The following is a 20,817-nucleotide window of genomic DNA, read 5'->3' as shown; positions in this document are numbered from 1 at the left end:
TTTGCATGTAACTTTTGACTCCCCTAAAACTTAACTACTAATAGCCTGCTGTTGACTAGAAGCCTTACCGATCACAGTCAATTAACACGTATTTTGCATGTTATATGTATAATAAACCAGATTCTTAAAGTAAACTAGAGAAAAGAAATTGTTAGGCTGGGTGCGGTGGCTCACGCCTGTAATCCCAGCACTTTGGGAGGCCGAGGCAGGCGGATCATGAGGTCAGGAGATCGAGACCATCCTGGCTAACACGGTGAAACCTCGTCTAAAAAAAAATACAAAAATTAGCTGGGCACAGTGGCAGCCTGTAGTCCCAGCTATTCGGGAGGCTGAGGCAGGAGAATGGCGTGAACCTGGGAGGGGGCAGAGCTTACAGTGAGCCGAGATCGCGCCACTGCACTCCAGCCTGGGCGATGGAGCAAGACTCTGTCTCAGAAGAAAAAAAAAAATAGAAACTGTTAAGAAAATCATAAGGAAGAAAAAATATATTTACTATTCATTATGTGGAAATGGGTTTTCATAAAGGTCTTCATCTTTGTCTTCAGATTACGTAGGAATTTGAGGAGGAAGAGAAAGGATCGGTCTTACGGTCTCTAAATGCCACACATTTAAAAATGTTCCTTTAGTGGGTTGAATTGTTTCTTCCAAAAAGATATGTTTAAATCCTAATCCTAGTATCTGTGAATGTGACCTTATTTGGAAATAGGGTCTTTGCAGATGAAATGAAGTTAAAATGAAGCCATACTGGATTAGGGTGGGCCCTAAACTCAATAGCTGATGTCCTTTTAAGAGGAGAAGACACAGGGGAAAAGTCCAGGCAAAGACAAAGGCAGGGATTGAAGCAGTGCAGCTACAAACCAAGGAATGCCAAGGATTGCCAGCAGTCAGCAGAAACTAGGGTGAGGCAAGAAAGGACTCTTCTCTAGAGTCCTTGGAGGGAGCAAGGCCGTGCCAAGATATTAATTTTGGACTTCTGGCCTCCAGAACTGTGAGAAAATAAATTTATGTTGTTTTAAGGCACCCAGTTTGTGGTATTTTCTTATAGAAGCCCCAGGAAACTAATATATTCCTGAATTTGCTCTTGAAATTAATTTTAATTTATAAATATGGAGGTATATTATCAAATGACAAACTTAGAAATAGCATTAGTAATTTAAAAAGTATGTTTCATACATTATAGTAGCTTAGTTTTGAGAGTAGCAATTTGAAAAACAGATTATAGGCAGAACTCTGACAGCTAGATAACTGACTCTTGATAGGTGCTTAAGATACAGAAAGCTTAAAAGATCTGGTTTATTCCACTCATCCATTCCAATTTATCATTCCATTTGAAATCTCAGCAAATTTTTTCCGAAGGAAATTACTGTTAAGAATATTACAATAGTAAGTAGTCTAATGTAGTTTCTAAATATGAACATTATATTTAAATCCTTTTAAAAGACTACATTTTCTTAATGTGATAAAGCATGGTATTCTCCTAGATAATCTAGGCAAAAGGAGCAGTTTATTAAAAATTTCTTGGGATACATTGAGATTTTCATGAAGAAATGAAATTTGAAATTTGTTCTTGACATACTTTGGATATTTGTAATGATTTTTATATATCTTGAGCCATATATTAGGTCAGCTATAATTTATTGGGCTTTAAATTTTTTATAAGGTTATGTCATATGTAACTAGATTAGTTTTCTGTTGCTGCCACAACAAATTACCACAAATTTAGCCACTTAAAATAACACACATTTATTACCTCATAGTTTCTCTAGGTCAGGAGTTCAAGGGGCCTCAGCTGGGTGCTCTCCTCAGTTTCTCACAGAGCCAAAATCAAGGCTTCAGCAGGACGGCATTCCTTACTGAAGGCCCTGGGGAGAAACCTGCTTCCAAAGTCATTCGAATTGTCAGCTAAATTCAATTCCTTTCTGTTGTAGAATGTAGGTCCTTGTTTCCTTGCCAACTGGCAGTTGGGAGCCAGTGTTTACATTTGGAGGCTGCCCACACTCCTTCTCATACTGTCCATGTGGCCCCCTTCAGCAACAGCAGGGCACGTTTCAACCCTCACTATTCTAATCTCCCTGACTCTAGCTAAAGAAAGCTCTTTGCTTTTAAGAGTTCGTGTGATTACATTATGCACTACTGGATAATTCAGAATAATATCCCTATATTAAGCTCCATAACTTTAGTTAAATCTGCACAGTCCCTTTTACCATGTTACTTAATGTGAGAAACACACATTCACCTGTCTGAACCTGAAGAATGCACTTGGAGACACAAAGAACAGCAAAAGCGAGACTTTTGATGGCAGTCTTGCAAGATCGGGTGTATGGTAGGCAGGCATACCCAGGGCAGTTGGAGCAGTTAATTTACCTCCTAGCACACAAATCCCTCCCCTAGTTCCTCACTGGTCGAGTATTACAGGGTTACAATCTTCCCGGACATCATCTAACTTTCATTATCCCCCTAATAAGGGTATAATCCCTTCCCTGCTTAAGTTTCGATTTCCCAATGATGAAATGTTCTTCGCTTTTATGGGCTGACCGCTTCTCTACATTCTGTTTGCTCATTGTGACCTTATAGGTGCATGAGCCTTGCAGTTTGTTATATCCGCAGGCCGGTTGCCAGTATTTAGATTTATCATGCCTTGAAAATAGATCATTTAAAACATTTTCTCACAAATTCCCTGCTCTTTTCTGTTTACTTCCTTTGGTCTCGTTTTCATCTAAATCCTTTTTGTCCTCGAATTGCTCTAGAAGTCTTTTACTTTCTCCATAGGAGAGTGAGTTTAATTTCGTTTCTAATGGTACCAGGTTATTTTGCTGGTTAAGTCATGGGCATTTGTTTAATAGCTGTTTTAATCTCTGTGCTAGTCCCCCCACACAAGGGATAATACAAAATCCCACTGCTGTTAAGACTTCTTCCACAATTATGAGAGATGTAAGGATTGAGGCTACCATGTCTTTCCATTTTCCAAACCAATCTTCTAGCCAACCCATACATGGGTCATCAATTCCAGCATTTTCTACCAGTTCATTGGCCAGAGTTGTTGGTCCTCGTAAAGCTTTTCTGTTGGTCCCATCTGGGGCAGTATTGTTGGGAATGAAAGTACAACATTTCCCACCCAGCATAACACATACGCCCCCTTTTTCTGCTAGTATCATGTCTATCGCAAGCCTCTTTTCCCAGGCCATTTGGCTGGTGGCATTTAACTGGCTAGCCACACCTTTGAAGATGTCCCAAGTATAATCGATGAATCTCTGTTGATTATAATAGATGTAGTTAATCTAGTCCACATTCTTAATAGTTGACCACCAGAAGAGTGCTGACTTAAACCGAGCTGCTATTTGGTTTCGGGCCTTAAATTCATTAGGCACCCCCCCCCCCCCCGGGAACTCCTATAGAGTTAACATATATATTGGGATCAAAAGATATGTCAAATCTCTCCGGTTTTGGTAGCCATGTGTATTTTCGGGTATCTTATGGAATACCAGGATGAAGGGAATGGCCAACTGGACTAAAGCACAAGTCCCAGTCCAATTGGACGGTAACAACTTACCGTCCTTTTTTCCCACAATACCACCAGACATCAGCCATGGTGTATGGAGAGCTGAGTAATTGCCATTGCCTGACTCACCTGTGATGCTTAGGATGTGGGTACAAGTTGAGAGTTCTCCCATGGGATTATTGAACTCTGCCTCCTGCCTCGAAAGGCAAGAGGAGTAGTTCATATTCCCTGCAGAGGATGAGGGATTCTGACCCCTCTCCACAATGCAGGAAAGAGCAATGATGGACTCTTACAAGTCTCATTTTCCCATGTATCCTTGTCTCGGTATAGAGCCAACATGCAACGCATTCCTTCAGGATCAGTATTCCATCCTAGGGGAAATGGAATCACCCGTGCCTGAGGTCCTCCTGCAGCACATGCATAGTAGTTACTCTTGTTGAGGGCTTGTACCAAAAATGTGACCCACTCAACCCAGGCATTCACATCCCCATACCCTCAATTTTTAAGGTTTGCTTTACATCCTTTACCTCAATTGTTTTTAGCCTTTTAGGATCATTATTTGGTGGACTAAAGTGTTTACTAGGGCCTGGGCTTGGAGCAGTACCAGACACGTAGGGGGTTGAGTTTTTGATGAGTTTGAGAATAAATCACCCTAGGGGGTCTTTCCCTGTAATGTCTGCCCCTAACCCATATAACCAAGACTCTTCCAGAACTGGGGCCAGCCCATGATTTCTTTTTAGATTTTTCTCAGAGTTAACTTTAAGGGTTCCTCAGGTGACCCATGCACTTTCCACTGGTCTTTTCCCCTCCCTTCCAGGGTCTCCTTTACCAGTCCCTTGACTCAAGTATAGTGAGTCCATCTCATGCAGCTGTTCACATGGCTCTCAGTGGTCGGGAGCACTTGATAGGGACCTTCCCAGCTTGGGTGGAGCTTGTCTTCTTTCCAAGTCTTAATCAGCACCAAGTTACCAGGCTGAAAGTGGTGAGCCATGAACTCCAGAGGTGAAGTTTGAGTCAGAAGTCCTTTTAACCTAAGGGATGACAGGGTGGGGTATATGGCCACTATATAATTTCTTTAAAAATTGATCCTTGGTTTCCATAGCCAGAAGATCGGTAGCTCTGCACAAATATAGGAGCCCATATAATGACTTGTAGAGGGACAATCCCAAGTCTTTTATTGGGGCTTGTTCTAATCTAAGGAATGCTATTGGGGGACATTTGGTTCAAGGCATTTTAGTTTTTAAGATTAGTTTGGGGATATGCTTTGTGAGAGTTTGATTCATTCTTTCTACCTGTCCAGAGGAAGGGAGATGCCAAAGGGTGAGATAATCCCATTTAATTTGTAAATCTTCCATAATTCACCTTAACACCCTTGAGGTAAAGTGGCTTCCATTGTGTGAATTAATATTTTCCACCAGTCCAAAGCTGGGTAAATCTATTTTAATATTATTTTGACCACATTCCCAGCAGTGGCTGTTGGAAGGGGAAAGGCTTCTACCCAGCCTGAAAGGTAATCTGCCATCACCAGTAAATACTTTAGTCGTCCTCCTTTGGCTGTTTCTGTGAAATCTACTTGAATGCATTGAAGTGGTCTTACTCCGGGAGGTCTTCCTGTTTTCTAATCACTTTTTTGTTTATCTTTTGACAAGTTACACAATTTCCTCATGCTTGTTTAGCAAGGGTGTAAATCTCTATACACCCATAATTCCTAAGTATTGTATCACACAAAGCCTGGGGTTCCCATTGACTCCATTTGTGTAATGTAGATACTAGTTTTCTCATTAGGGGTTTACTTATTTCAGGAAGTACCCATTTGCCATCTTCAGTCTGAGTGACCCCTGTCCTGTCTAATTCTTCCTCCTCCTCTCTGGTAAACTGGGGTCTTAATACTAGCTTAGGGATGTCTGGGAGCAGGCTACATAGTCTAATTTCTTTATCCAGGGAGGCTTGCTTAGCAGCTTCATCTGCAAGTCTGTTTTTCCTGTAGCTTCTATAGTGTTCCCTTTCTGATAACCATTTACATGAACTATGGCTACCTCTGCTGGAAGCAGGAGGCTTTCTAAAACCTGTTTGAGCAGTTCCCCATGTACCAATTATTTTCCCCTGCTATTTATTAGACCCTGCTTTGTCCAGATTTTTTCAAAAGTGTGTACTACCCCATAAGCATATTTAGAATCAGTGTATATAGTGCCTTCTTGGGCTTTAAGGAGCTTTATGGCCTGGTTAAGACCATATAATTTACAGATTTGGGCCGACCAGCCATTAGGTAATCTACCTTTCTCATATAGGGAGTGTTTATCTCCATCAGTGACAGCATTGCCATCTATCACTCGTCACGACTCATCCACAAAGAGCCTTATCCCATCATGTAGTGGAGCTTCCCTAAGGTTTGGTCCTACTTTGGTTTGTTATTCTATGATATCTAAGCAGTTCTGGTCTGATGTCTTTGTTCTCCTCTCCTTTCCATAGGAAACTGGCTGCGTTTAGGCAAATATTTGTTGTTACAAGCAAATAATTTTTTTTTCATACTAATACGGCGTCATATTTTAGAATCCAAGAATCTGTTCAAACTATCTCTCGGCTTTTGGTTTAATATATTCCTGACGTGGTGTGGGCCGCTTACTATTAGGGCCCCAACAAAGGTTAGCTTTCTACTCTCCTAGCAGTAGGGCTGTGGCAGCACTGCTTGCACATATTTGGGCCACCTCTGAGAGACAGGATCGAGAAGCTTGGAGGCAAAAGCAACAGATTCGCTCTTCTCTCCCCAGGTTTGAATGAGCACCCCAAGGGTGATCCACTGTTACCAACAGATGGAATGGTTTCTCTAAAGATGAGAGGACCAGGACCGGGGCTGTAATGAGGGCCTGCTTTAGCTCTTTTACCACCTGAATTTCCTTTGAGGACAATTGCAAGGGATCGGGTTCTTCTTCTAGTAACTTGATAGAGTGTTTGTCTTTTGATCATATGAGTCAATCCATAACCTAGTTAAATCTAAAAATCTTAGGAGTTCTCTTTTTGTCTTAGGCAAAGGCAGACTCACTCTTCCCAGTATTCTCTCTGGGTTTATTCTTCATGTCCCTTCACTAATCAGGTGTCCTAAATATTTAACTTCTTTTTCTGCAAACTGCAGTTTGTTCTTAGATACTCGCAATCCCCTTTCTCCTAGGAAATTAAGCTTGTGGTGCTTTCTGATACCTCGGCCCTCCTCTCACCAGAAATTAAAAGATTATCTATGTATTGTAACAACTGGGTTCCCCTGGAAGGTTGAAATTCCTCTAGGACTTTTTCTAAGATTTGACCACATATGTTTGGGGCTTCTGTGAAACCTTGTGGCAGCACAGCCCAGGGGTACTGTTGTTTTCTCCTAGTTATAGGATCTTCCCATTCAAAGGCAAAGAGGTTCCCTACTCCTAAAGTCTAGGGGACATGCCCAGAATGCATCTTTTGGATCCACCACATTGAACCACTTACGTTCATAGTGTATCTTGCTAAAGAGGGTGTAGTGGTTAGTCACCACAGGGTGGTAGGTCTGGACAATTTGATTTATAGCTCTTAGATCTTGCACCAATCTATACAACCCATCAGGCTCTTTGGGAGAATTGGAGTATTGTAACATGCAGGGTTCTCATTGTCCATCATTAATCCCGCTATTACCAGTTGGAGACCTTTTCTCCCTTCAGTAGAAATGGGATATTGTTCTCTGCAAACTACTTCTGGTTGTTTTAGTTTAATCTGTAAGGGTGTGATTTTTAACCTTCTATTGCCTTCCCTAACCCTCACAAGGGGATTAATTTTTCTTTCCTCCTCCTCTGTTAGGAGGCCCATCACTACTTTTATTTGTCCTTCCTGTATTCCTAATCCTAAACCCAATCTCACAATCAGGTCTCGACACAGGAGGTTAGTTCCTACTTCAGGAACAAGTGACCCCTCAATTTTTTTTTGGTCCTGATGTAATTAAAATTTTCTTAAATATTGGAACCTGAAATCCCTCCCCTTTTACCCCTGATACTGGCAGTTTTTCCTTAGAGAGTTCTGTACCCCTTGGTTGGTGAATTAGGGAGGAGTGAGCTGCCCCAGTATCAACCAAAAATGTCACTTCTCCCTCAGGTCCCACCTTCAAATTTATTAAGGGTTCCTGGTGGGATCTACTCAGAAGGCACTCCTGCCCCCCGCTAGTCTTCATCAACAGTCATGAGAGGTATCACCTTTTCTTTTTTCTATTTAGGACATCCTCTCTTAAAATGCCCTGTCTTTCCACACTTGTAACATCCACTCATAGTCTTAGGACCTTTTCCCTGCATCTCCCTTCTTTCTTTGTGTCAAAATCTATAATTCCCTTGTTTCCTAAGTGAGGGATCTTGATGTAACCCTTTCTGACTACCTCTTCCACAGTGGAAACCATGATTTTTGCTTTTTGTTTCTGCTTCTCTTCCTTTCTCCTTACAAAGACCTTCTGAGTCTGCCTCAGTAAATCCTCAGTTGGTTTCTCTTTCCATCCATCAATCTTTTGTAATTTTTTGGTAATGTCAGGCCAGCTCTTAGTTACAAAGTTAACCTTCAAAAGTCATTGCCCTACTGGGTCCTCTGGATCTAATCCGGAGCATTTTCTCATCTGATCTCTGAGCCTATATAGGAATGCAGAAGGAGTTTCCTCTTTTTCTTGTTGAATCTTGAATGTGTCCTGTGTCCTACGAGTGGACTCCTTGATCCCTTTGATTATTAGTTCCTGGAGGTCCTACATTTGGGTGCGGTCCTTGGGATCGTTATTATCCCATTCGGGATTAACATTTGGAAATTTTTGTTTGGCTGGTGAGACTCCTTGCCTGGGAGGGTGTTGCCTCTCCCAGATGGTCATGTCCACGCTCCTAATCATTCCCCTTTCTTTTCCTATGAACAGAATATTCTTGATGGACATCATTTCAGCCCAGGTGTAAAAGCTGGATCCTAGGAATTGGTCCAGATGGTCTGCTAAACCGAGTGGATCTTCTAGAAGTGGTTTCATCTTTTTCTTGAAATTCCTAATTTCAATACTTGTATGAGGAGCATTTACAAAGCCAGTCTCTCCCTGTCCCATGGGAACTCCCCTAAGAGGGAACATGCTAGGTGCCTGCTGTGTGGAAGGAATAGGGAAGTTCTCAGTATCCCTCTTACAGTGTTCTAGTTCTTTTCTTAAATTTGGATAAGGATTTAGAGGAGCAGTTGGTTTGGCTCCGCCATGGTGTCCAGGTCTTTCCTCTTCTAACCCTGCTGCTGCCCCTTGGTTTTCCTGTCCCCTATTTTTGAGATATATGGAGGGGCATGCATGACGGGGTCCCAGGGCTTTTCCCAGGGTGAGGGATTTTTACTAGGCTCTTTTTCTTCTTCTTTAAGTGGGAATATGGGAGCTAATTCCTTGATCCAGCAGAGAGCATAACCTATTTCTTCCTGCGAGGTTGGGGTTTTATTATTCACATAGAGAATTAAAGCTTGGCACACCCAATTTTTATCTGAGCCAAACTTAGGCCATAGGACTATCCTGGTAAATGTCAGAGGGAGTCTCTTTGGCTCCTTCTTTCCCTTGTCCCCTAGGCCTAGAATTTCTGTTTCCCATTTTTGGTCAGTCTGTGTCTGAGCTTTTCCCTGTGTTCTCAGCACCCCCTACTGGAGGTTTCTTGCACACCCCAAGAATCACTACATCCATTCTCCAACCATTCTTTTTGTCCATTGTTTGTCCATTTTCCTCATGGGAGAACGGAACCATGGATTGGGACTCCGCACTTGCTTCATATCTAGGGTACATCTCAGTCACACACGCTCAACCTCTGAAAATGCCCAACCACCAAGACGGTACTTACAGTCCAATTTTCCTCCCTTGGCTCCTGCGTGAGGTTGCCTGGTTGTTGCAGTGCCTGCTTTTCTCCCTGTGTCACCTCTGCTGCCTCCTGAGTAACAGTCTCAGGTTTGTCTGTGGCTTCTGTGGGGAGCCAGGACGCCTGGACAGAGTGGGCCACCCAAATGGGGTGGGACACCTCTCCCCTCTCGGCTGGAGTCCCACTCCATGCAGGCACAAAGATCCCAGACAGGCCCCCAGGTTTGTGAGAAACGCACATTGACCTGTCCAAACCCAAAGAATGGACTTGGAGACACGAACAATGGAAGCGAGACTTTTAATGGTGGTCTTGCAAGATGGAATGTCTGGTAGGCAGGCACACCTGGGGCAGTTACAGCAGGTAATTTATCTCCTAGCATCCAAGTCTCACTGCAGCTTCCACCCCGCCTGGTTCAAGTGATTCTCCTGCCTCAGCCTCCCAAGTAGCTGGGATTACAGGTGTGCATCACCACGCCCAGCTACTTTTTTTGTATTTTTAGTAGAGACAGGGTTTCACCATGTTGGCCAGGCAGGTCTCAAACTTCTGACCTCAGGTGATCCACCCACCTCGGCCTCCTTCTTAAGTGCTGGGATTACAGGTGTGAGCCACCACGCCCAGCCTAAATACAGTTTTGTTTGTTTGTTTGTTTTTTAAGTAGGCCACTGCCTCCACCTTTGTACAGAGAAGTCCCAGGTTCCTCCTGTCAGAACCTAGCTAGACCCTGGAATAAGATACCAAGACCAGGCTTGCCAAGTGTGGCTTGGCATATAGTTTGTGTTTGACCTGGGGTCAGGGCCTTTGTCTACACACTTTTTTTTTTTTTTTTTTTTTTTTGAGACAAGGCCTTGCTCTGTCATCCAGGCTAGAGTGCAGTGGCTCACTGTAGCCTCAATATTGGCATTACATGTTGATTTATATAATTAATGGATGGTGTTGCTTATTATCGATTGATCGTGAATCTGGCCACTTGACAAATTTATTCTAATTGTTCATTTTCTCAGATTATTTATGTAAATAGTAATAACTGTAAATAATAATCTATTTCAATTTTTTTCTTCCAATGATTGTACCTCAGTTCATTTTACTGTCTTATATGTAGGCTTCATCAGAATGTTTCATATTATGTTGAAAATAGTAATGATATATATAATAGCATTCTTACCTTGTTCCTGATGTATAAAGTAATAGTTCAAAAGTTTCTCCATTAATTATATGTAGAGGTATAGCAGGTAAAAGAAATAAACTTTTATTCCTGGTTTGCCAAGAGCTCTTATCAAAATGTGTTAAATTTTATCACATTGTTTTTATGCTTCTGTTGACCTTTTTTTTCTCTCCTTTAACTTTATGGGATCTTAAGTCATGCAAAGTATTTTATTTTTGTGTAGTCAGATTTGTCTATTCTCTGCTTTATAGTTTCTAAATAACCTGTTGTACTTTTTAAAGTACCTCCAAACTCCAGGTTATAGAAATATTTTCCTTTTTTTTAATACTTGGTTTTAAGTCTTTGTAGCATGTATTTTGGTGTGTGGTATGACATGGAGGTGCATCTTCTTTGTATTACTTCAGATGGATGTTTAATACAATATTGTATTGAGTGCAGTGGTCCTGTAAGTTTTAATATTTGTTTATAACAATAAGGAAGACTAATGGTTTTTTCAAAGTTTACTCAAAAGTAAAAGCACACACGTAAAGAAAAAGAGAATGTAAAGAAAAAGAGAGAATATCTGACGTGGATCAACTTGAGCCTATAGATTTTTTTTATTGGTAAGTCAAAATCAGGGCCAAGAAAAGAAATTATCCAAATTGAATTTTCTCATTATATTAGTCTATTTTCATGCTGCTGATAAAGACATACCTAGACTGGGCAATTTACAAAAGAAAGAGGTTTAATTGGACTTACAGTTCCACATGGCTGGGGAGTCCTCAATCATGGTGGAGGGCAAAGAGGAGCAAATCACATCTCATGTGGATGGTGGCAGGCAAAGAGAGAATAAGGAAGACACAAAATCGGAAATCCCTGATAAAATTATCAGATCTTGTGAGGCTTATTCGCAAGAACAGTATGGGGAACCCACCCCCATGATTCAGTTATCTCCCACTGGGTCCCTCCCACAACATATGGGAATTATGGGAGTACAATTCAAGATGAGATTTGGATGAGGACACAGAGCCAAACCCTATCACTTATTATCCAAGTTCTATCAGACTGGGAAAACAACATTTCAGTCCCTTAAGTAACAATTTTAGAGGGAAGATCGACGGCTAACAGTTACTCATTGTGCACATCAGGATAAACCAGTTAACCAAATTTTGATATGCCTCATTTATTATACACAAAAACAAAATGGCTTTTTTCTTTTTAGTTAACATTAAACTAGCTTTTATTCCAAAACAAAGAAGTCAGTCCAGTAAAACTATCTTATATTTTGGAGAAAACATATTTAAGAATTGCTTTGGACAACAGAAACTGTTGTCTTATGAAACCTAAAAACTTTATTAAATTCTAAATGTAGCATATGCCTACCTCCCATTTTTGCCTTGTAAAGAACTCAGTACACTATTAAATTATTAACTTAGTTTACTTGAAATAGTTCTAAGATACTTCATGCCTCCAAGATTAAAACTAAAATCCAGGTTAGCAGTTTTGAAGAAGAGTGGACATGAGCCTTGAACATTATATATATTTGTTACACCTGATAGAGATATTTTAAATTGTCTGCTAAAAACCCTCTTGCTTTGTAGATGGGAAAACTGAGGGTTCCAGTGGATATTTACTTGCTCCAGCTTTTATTTCCAGTTCGTAGCAGAAGCAGGACTTAAACTTCAGGTCTTTTCGTCTCAATCACATGGTCTTTCTCTTTGCATTGCTTATTTGATAACGTTTTTAAATAAAACAAAGCATTTTGCAACTAGTGAAACTGTACAAAAAGTCGTATAATGTGACCAGAAGGGAGATTATTAAAAATTATAATTTCACTGAAGTAAAATGTGTATAACTCCATTTACTGTTTTTCTATGTAGGTGAAAAGAGATTTGAATGCCCGGAATGTTCTAAAAGGTTTATGCGGAGTGATCATCTCTCCAAACATGTCAAAACGCACCAGAATAAAAAAGGTGGTGGGACAGCTCTTGCCATTGTTACCTCGGGAGAACTGGACTCATCTGTTACAGAGGTGCTTGGCTCCCCAAGAATTGTCACAGTTGCAGCCATTTCTCAAGATTCGAATCCAGCAACTCCCAATGTTTCAACCAACATGGAAGAATTCTGAAAAGTTATTTATAACAGAGACCTCTAGTGCTGCACTTGTTTACACACCTTTGAAAATCTGGAAATGGGCTGGTCAAGTGGATTACAGAGTAGGAAATTATGTTTTCATTCTTGGCTTCTTTAAGTATTCCAGGGTTTGGGGTCAACACATGAAGTGTTGAATTTTAAAAAATACAAAAAGCAAACTGATGTACTGGAAACAGAAAAGTATTTCCTCCATACTATAAGTTGTAGTTGTTTGGAAATATATCACATAACCTTTAGACAGAATCTTCCCATCTCTTAATATCATGTGTTAACATGTTTAAAAAGACCTTAGTAGTTTGCAGGCTGGACCTTAATTGGACTTATTTTCTTTGAAAGTACTTTGTTATAAATTCGGTCAGTAATAATTTACGTGTATTCTTTTTCTCTATAGCACAGAAAACAGATAGTTAACTGATGATAGGGATGATACCATATTTCCTTCGCTTGATTTTTGGATAATCAACCGAAAATAGTTTTGGCCGTCTTTTCTAAATGTTAGAAATTCTTCAACAGTTGAATTAGGTAAGTTCCAAAACAGTAATCTGAGATGCATCTCAGATCTTTATTACCACTACATTATAGTAGTGTGTATGCAGACAATCAGTGAAGTCCAATTACTTTCTCCATTTGGAGACACAAGGGGAACGTAGGGTTAAATCTTAGGTTAACTTTTAGGTTGACACCTTAGGAAAATGCTGGGAAAAAAATGGTCGAAACAAAACTCATCATAGCTTCAGAAAAATAAAACGAGGCATCTTAACATGCAATGTTCTAAAGTTAGGATTGATTATATTCCTAACCCTAGGTTGAACCACAAAATTTCATTTAAAATGTTTATATTGGAAATATTTGCATAGAGTGTAAATTGTTCTGTAGTTTCGTATTTTGTAAATATGAGTTATGTTGACAATGTGCAGAATTCTTTATGTTTTGACTTGGTAGCCAAAGAAAGAATTATACTTTTTTCCAAGGCCAGCAGAAAATTCTCTTTTAACTACATTGTAATTCTTGTTTTCCTCTACTAAAAATTGGCCAGTCCCATTTTATTTCTAGTGCTATGTAAGAAGTAATTAGGAATTATAACACAGTAATGTTTTTATGTTACATCAATAACTGAATTTTCCCCCCAAATTAGCCTAATATATAATAGATATATTATGAAGCAAAATTTTTATTTTTGAAAAGGCAGAATAATTTTCAGTGAAGTAAGTGACTAAAGAAAAAAATATATTATTGTTTATGCAAGGGTCTTACAGGAAAGGGTCTTTTTTTTTTTTTTTTTTTTTTGAGATGGAGTCTCGCTCTCTTGCCCAGGCTGGAGTGCAGTGGCACGATCTTAGCTCACTGCAACTGCCGCCTCCCAGGTTCAAGCGATTCTTAGCTTCCTGAGTAGCTGGGATTAACAGGTGCCCGCCACCACGCCTGGCTAATTTTTGTATTTTTAGTAGAGACAGGGTTTCACCATGTTGGCCAGGCTGGTTTCAAACTCCTGACCTCAGGTGATCTGCCGACCTCGGCCTCCCAAAGTGCTGGGATTACAGGCATGAGCCACCATGCCCAGCTAGGAAAGGGTCTTATTAGGAAAGATGGCCAAAAGTTTCATATGAAAAAATTTGGATTATAAACCAGTAACTTAAATATTAATAAGGATATTTTATGTTTTAAAAAAGTATTTACACAGAATCATAATCAGTGAAATTGACCATTTGAAAACAAAGTTTTTACCTACCTGCTCAATTTATTAACATCATTGCTTTGGGGACTGTTTGAATATAGGTACGTGTTTTCTTGTGCATTCTCTATAATTTCAGGAAAAGTACTACTCATGCGAATTCTCTTCCAAAATTGTGATGTTTCTTGTATTTTTGATGAAGGAAAAATACTGTAATGATCACTGTTTACACTATGTACACTTTAGGCCAGCCCTTTGTAGCGTTATATAAAACTGAAGGTCTTTTGTGCTTTCAGTTTGTATAAAAAAGCTTTGAGATTAAAGGAAAAAAAAATTTTTACACTGTGGTTATAAATTTCAAGTTTCTTAAAGCTTTTGTAGACTTGTAACAGAGTCTTTAAATTTTAGTTGGATTTTGTAAATTGTTTTGTATATTTTATTTAATGTACTCTTAACAACTGATGTATCTGGCTTTAAAACATCAGAATTGGTTTGTTGTTTTGTTTGGTACAGAGGAGCATTTGGTAGTGTTAATTTTAATTTTATTATATAGGAGCTGAAACATCAAATATATATTTTATCTATCATTATGCTACACAATCAGTGCTATAAATTTTTTTATGCAAAGAAACTTTCTTAATGTTTTAATCATGTTTCCTCAGAGTGACACTTTTTGTTGTTGTTAATACCAAGTATGAACACTTTGCATCATTATTCCATGAACCAGTTCTAATGCAAACCTATGTATGTCCATTAGAAATGGAAGTTATTTTTTAATCAACAATGAGGCCTATTATAAATTTATCAAATGAATCTGGATAGCTTTATAGCATATAAAATATGTTAATTTGTGTTAGCAGGTGCACATTTCACCACTGAAATCAGAAATATTTTGACAGTCTGTTCTGCATACCATTCTGAGTCTACTTTTCTGTCTTTAGAAGAATCGTAAATTTCAATGTCCTTTATTTGACTCAGTGGGATATAGCTGTTATAAGTAATAGGGCACAGATGTGCAGTAGAGTCTTGTTTAATGGCATTTCACTGTTCATTCCCTTTACCACCATTATAAAACTTTTCTTTATTGTAATTATCAGTGCAAAGCTATGTATTTATCATGGTAAAACTCCAGTGTTAGAATAGTTTTTTCTTACAGTATACTTTCTTTGGTTAGGTTTGTGTATGTGTTGCTGATTACATTAGAACTTGATGTTAAGTCATTATTTATCACACTCTCATGAGAGCAGTAATAAAAGTGTGTAATCTAGGAGAAAAAGTTAATTTGTCAAACTTAGATAAGCATGATGTTTAGGTCCTATTTTTCAATTTTATAACTGTTTTATTGCAACAATATTTGTATTTAAGTCTCCATTTTAATGCCTTGTGGTGTTTTTTTATGCATGTCACTAAGTTGTCATCCCACATAAATTGATGTGCAGCATAGGGTATTAAATCTACATAATGATTTTAAAACAAATAGTTGATGGTAAAATGTAAATGTTTTGCAAAAATTCCTTATAAAAAGTTTTGTAGTAACATTTCACTTGTAAATTTTTTTTGTAAAAAAAAAAAAAAAAAAAGAAAATGAAAAAAAAAGGATGAATCCAGAAAAAACCTGTTTCCCATATTCTAGAATTTAGACAATTATTCTGCCAGCAAAGCCTCTGGGGCTGTAATTGACATTTTTACAGTGCTGATTTGTATAAAATTTGTTTTTTGTGGATTTGGAAATAAAATCATGTACAAGTTGTTGCCTGCAATAACAATTGCAAGTAACCTATTAAAAATTCCCTTGAGTTTAACATGTTTCATTTAATTATGTATACTATAAAGCAGCAATAAATTATTTGAACTATCAACCTACTTATCATGAACACTGGAGAGTTAAACGCTTCTCACTGGAGAACACATTGGCAACCCTTCATAATTCCTCATATTGAGATCTGGTCACCATTTCTCTGAACATACATTTCTCTGAACATACCGCCAAAGAACTGCAATTCAAATTACATGTTAATTTGTAGCCATTGCTGTAGACATTTATGGAAATTAAAATTTGATTTAGAGACATTTTTTACTTAAATATTTTAAGCAATCAATGTTAGGAAATTATAGGAAGACCTGAAAACGAAAAACATAATTAAAATATTAAAGCTCACAGAATCACTGAGAAGCAATATAGGCCACATAAATACCACAAAGACTACAAGCAGAAACTGTCTTCCTCCTGGGAGAGCCCTGCAAATCTCATGAAGACCTTTAGTAACATCATGAATACATTATTGTACCAACTTCAGCTAACACATTTCCAAGCTCACACCAGATATAGACATAGCAAAGCGAGGGTTTGGCCCAGGGTGGCGAGGGTAGGATGTTAGGCAGCAAAAGAAGTACACTGGCCCACTGACAGAAGACTCCAGAGACTCTAGGTTTTAGGTAGTAAGCAGGGGCTATAAGGTGTTTGGATAGAGAACCTTGTACAGCAAGGTCCTAAAGGCATAGTTGTGTTACAACTTTGTAAAATAATGTGTTCATAACAGTGACTGAATCAAAGAATTTATGCTGCTCTGTCAAATAAGACAGTAAGGAATTGTCAAAGGATGTTTTCTATCCAAAGTAAAGATACACTTCAATTACCTGAAAAATTCACATTAGAAAGCATCAGGATGATATTGTATAAAAGGGGATAATGCAGGCCAGGCACAGTGGCTCACGCCTGTAATCCCAGAACTTTGGGAGGCTGAGGTGGGTGGCTCACGAGGTCAGGAGTTCAAGACCAGCCTGGCCAACATGGTGAAACCCCATCTCTACTAAAAATACAAAAATTAGCGTGGTGTCGTGCACCTGTAGTCCCAGCTACTCGGGAGGCTGAGGCAGAATTGCTTGAACCCAGGAGGTGGAGTTTGCAGTGAGCTGAGATCACGCCACTGCACTCCAGCCTCGGTGACGGAGCGAGTCTCTTGTCTCAAAAAAAAGGATAATGCAATTAGAAAATGTCATTGTGTTTTTCAATTTTTAATATAGTTTGGTTCTTGTGCTTCTAGGAATTTCAGCCACATGAAAAAGACAGTAATAAAGAAAAAAGGGGATAAATCACCTTGAAAATTGACAAAAGCTGTTGGTGCAGTAAGTTAGGAAAGTTGAAGCAGTGCTAAAAGCGATACTAATAGGGTGTGGTTTCAATGCCATTGGTAATGACAACTTGAAGATAGAAAAATATACAGTATTGTTTATTTTTTAATTAAAAGTTCAGATGCTTAATTATAGGGGTGCACAGACTTCAAGTGTCGCAGCAAATTTGAAATACTTTATTCCTTTATGATCTCAATAGTATATTGCTATATTTATCGCCCGAACAGTAATGCCTGCTTAATATACACACAACCAACTTGTAATTCCATAGCAGGACTTTTAAGGCATGTATTTTCCATTCTTTTAAGATGGGCTGATTAGCATAAACCTTGGGCTCTGTTCCTCTTAGTAACAGGTGGCAATGAAATTATTTACTTTTGGATACCTGAGAGTAATCTCAAGTAGAAATAGTGGAAGGAAGGAACAGAGAGAGGGAAGGAAAACGAGCATAAAGGCCTATTTATAATGCAAAGGGTTGATCTCCCTGGTTAATAGCTAAGCACCGTGCCAAAAGAGATCAATGGAGAGTCTGAGGATTTCAGGCTGGATTCCTGGTTCAGCCATTTAGTAGGCGCACAACCGTGGGCAAGTTATCGAACTTTTCAGCACCTCTCTTTTTCTACTTCATAGAATAAAAGAGCAATGCTTATTAATGTTAAGCATGAATAATACATAGGTCTGTTAAGATCAAATAAAACTATATTGAGTAACACATAGTTGTGTCTAATACATTAAGTTGTTATTGTTAATTATAAGTTAACCCAAAAGGCAGAGGGGTGTCTTAGTCCATTCGGGCTGCTATAACAAGATGACTAGGTAGCTTATAAACAACAGAAATTTATTTCTTACTTCCGGAGCCAGGAAGTCCAAGGTCAAGATGCTGGCAGATTCAGTGTTCATTCACTGGTTCATAGATGGTGACTTCTAGCTGTGTCTTCACATGGTGAAAGGGACAAGACAACTTTCTGGGACCTCTTTTGTAATGACACTAATCCCATTCATGAGAGCTCTACTGTCATGATCTAATCATTTCGCAAAGGTTCCACCTCTTAATATCACTGGTAATATTGGTAATTCGGTTTCAACGTGAATTTTGGGGGGGCACAACTGCTCAGACCATAGCAGGGAGCATGGAATAGTTCCCACCTGGACCAATGCTGAAATGTCTTGAAAATGGGCAACAATACATCAAAAAGTTAATTCTCAAATCCCATTTTACAAATGAAATTTCAGTGGGAATTTCCAAATTCAAACATATTTTTCTCAAACTGTGAGCTACTTTGCCGTACTCTACCTCAAAATTTTGTGACAGTCTTTTTCCAATTCTAAGAAAAATTAAAGGTTTAAATCTTAGTTTCTTTTTTTTCTTTCCTTGAGACAAGGTCTCACTCTGTCACCCAGGCACACACCACCATGCCCAGCTGGCCTCTAACTCCTGGGCTCAAGTGATCCGCCCACCTCCACCTCCCAGAGTGCTGGAATTATGAGCATGAGCCACCACGCCTGGCCTATTTCCTAATTTTTAAATGTTAATTACAATTACTGTTTGCCTACCACAAAGTGATAACAGACAAGCAAACCGGTGAACAAGAAGCAAACCAATTACTGCAAAACAGAAACAGCTGCTCATATGTTGTTCACTAACTTCTGTGGGTATACGTGTGGATGATTTTCTATATTTAAAAGCATTCTCTATATTTAGAAATATATGTGTTAAATAAACCCAGGCATACAAGGCAAAAGTACCCCTCTTTTCAGCTACCTACCAAATTGCAGCCACAAAAAGAAAACATGGAATACGGAGTTCGAAAGTTTCTTAGACAACTTCCTCGCAGACTTGGTTCAGAAAAGGATAATAGGATGCTCTACTTTTACTTTGCTTTTTAGATTCTTTGTGAGATAAGATAGGATATAGAATAAATGTCTAAACTTATAATGCCCTGCAAGGCTGAGGCATCTCTGCTGGCTGTAGCTTCAGTTGTCCAGTTACAGCCTTCTTGCCCATTTAACTCTTACCTTTGCTTCAGATCCTGTTCTTAACTCTGAGTTGCTCTGCTCATTCCCAAGCTCACGTTTGTTGGAGATGCTTTTTCCAATTAATACATTTATGGAGCACTTGTGTGTCAGATTCAGGCACAAGGGATGCCGTTTTTCTTTTCTATGCTAACTCTGCCTTCTTGCATCCCAACCTCAGCTGGATTTCTGGAGCTCCGTGAGATCCATTTGCCCTATGCCTAGGAATGGGCAGGCCAGCAGTTGCAGAGATACTATGGTCTATTCAGACCATATCTATGGGGAGGAGCTGAGGCTCAGATAATCTGAAGCAAGTTAACAGGTTTCAAGTCAGGGTCAGAGACTTAAGAAATCAGATGTGGGTGTTAAGATCAGACAAAAGCAAATTATAGGGAAGAGGAGGAAATTAAACGAGCAGTTGTCATGAACGCCAGTTTGTCTTTGAATCATGTCTTTCTAGGTGGTTGGCTTGGTTCAAATTTTGTTATTTATTATGCTGCTATGAATTGTGGTTTCATAAATATTTTATTTATAGTAGTAGTATTTTTTAGATGTTTAGATGTGGAACCATAATAAAGTTATATTTTCTGCTGGTAAAATTGTTCCTTGCCTGTATAATGTTATGCTGGAATTAAATACATCAGTAAATCATGGTGCTATGTAAAGGGCATTATGGCTTCCAAGTATTTGGTCACCTTAACAAGTCTGAAAATCACTGTTGAGGAAAAGAATCTAATGGCAAACAATAAGCTAACTGAAAAAAGATTTCAACCAAATCAGTAATACTGTAAACAGTTACCACTTTAATGTAACTATTTTATGTTTTTGCAGCTCTTTACGTTAGCTTATTCTTTGTCAAGTTCATACATGTACACATGAAATGTATGTGTGTACATGTTAGGGGGAGCATCATATATGTTTATAGTTTATAAGGCAGAATTAAATTTATGTTACTATGGTTTTGCATTATAGTTGCTTATTCTCTGTCCTTAATTATGTGGACAGACATAAAATTGTTAGAAAATTAAGCCCTATTCTGATTATCATTTATAACCTTATTTAAATTTTCTTTTCTTTTCTTTTTTCTTTTTTTTTTTTTTTTTTTTTTTTTCAGATGGAGTCTCGCTCTGTTGCCCAGGCTGGAGTGCAGTGACATGATCTCGGCTCACTGCAACCTCCGCCTCCCGAGTTCAAGTGATTCTTCTGCCTTAGCCTCCCACGTAGCTGGGACTACAGGCGCCTGGATAATTTTCATATTTCTAGTAGAGACAGGGTTTTACCATATTGGCCAGGCTGGTCTAGAACTCCTGACCTCATGATCTGCCCCCCTCAGCCTCCCAAAGTGCTGGGATTACAG

At 38.9% G+C, this 20,817-nt stretch overlaps 1 protein-coding gene across 2 annotated transcripts in view; it reads left to right on the top strand.

Moving 5' to 3' along the window:
- Positions 1-16,117, top strand: part of SP4 (Sp4 transcription factor) — an 86,707-nt gene extending 70,590 nt beyond the window's left edge. For both annotated transcript variants that reach the window (XM_055272482.2, XM_063636309.1), the window contains exon 6: positions 12,370-16,117. In XM_055272482.2, the coding sequence (XP_055128457.1) occupies positions 12,370-12,617 (248 nt within the window). In that variant the 3' untranslated portion in view covers positions 12,618-16,117. The remainder of the gene's footprint in view (positions 1-12,369) is intronic.
- Positions 16,118-20,817: the final 4,700 nt, after the last annotated feature.

The sequence above is a fragment of the Symphalangus syndactylus genome, chromosome 3 (genome assembly GCF_028878055.3).
Source record: "Symphalangus syndactylus isolate Jambi chromosome 3, NHGRI_mSymSyn1-v2.1_pri, whole genome shotgun sequence".
NCBI lineage: Eukaryota > Metazoa > Chordata > Mammalia > Primates > Hylobatidae > Symphalangus > Symphalangus syndactylus.
The sequence above is the reverse complement of the archived record's forward strand: the minus strand, read 5'-3'. Positions and strand labels throughout refer to the sequence as shown.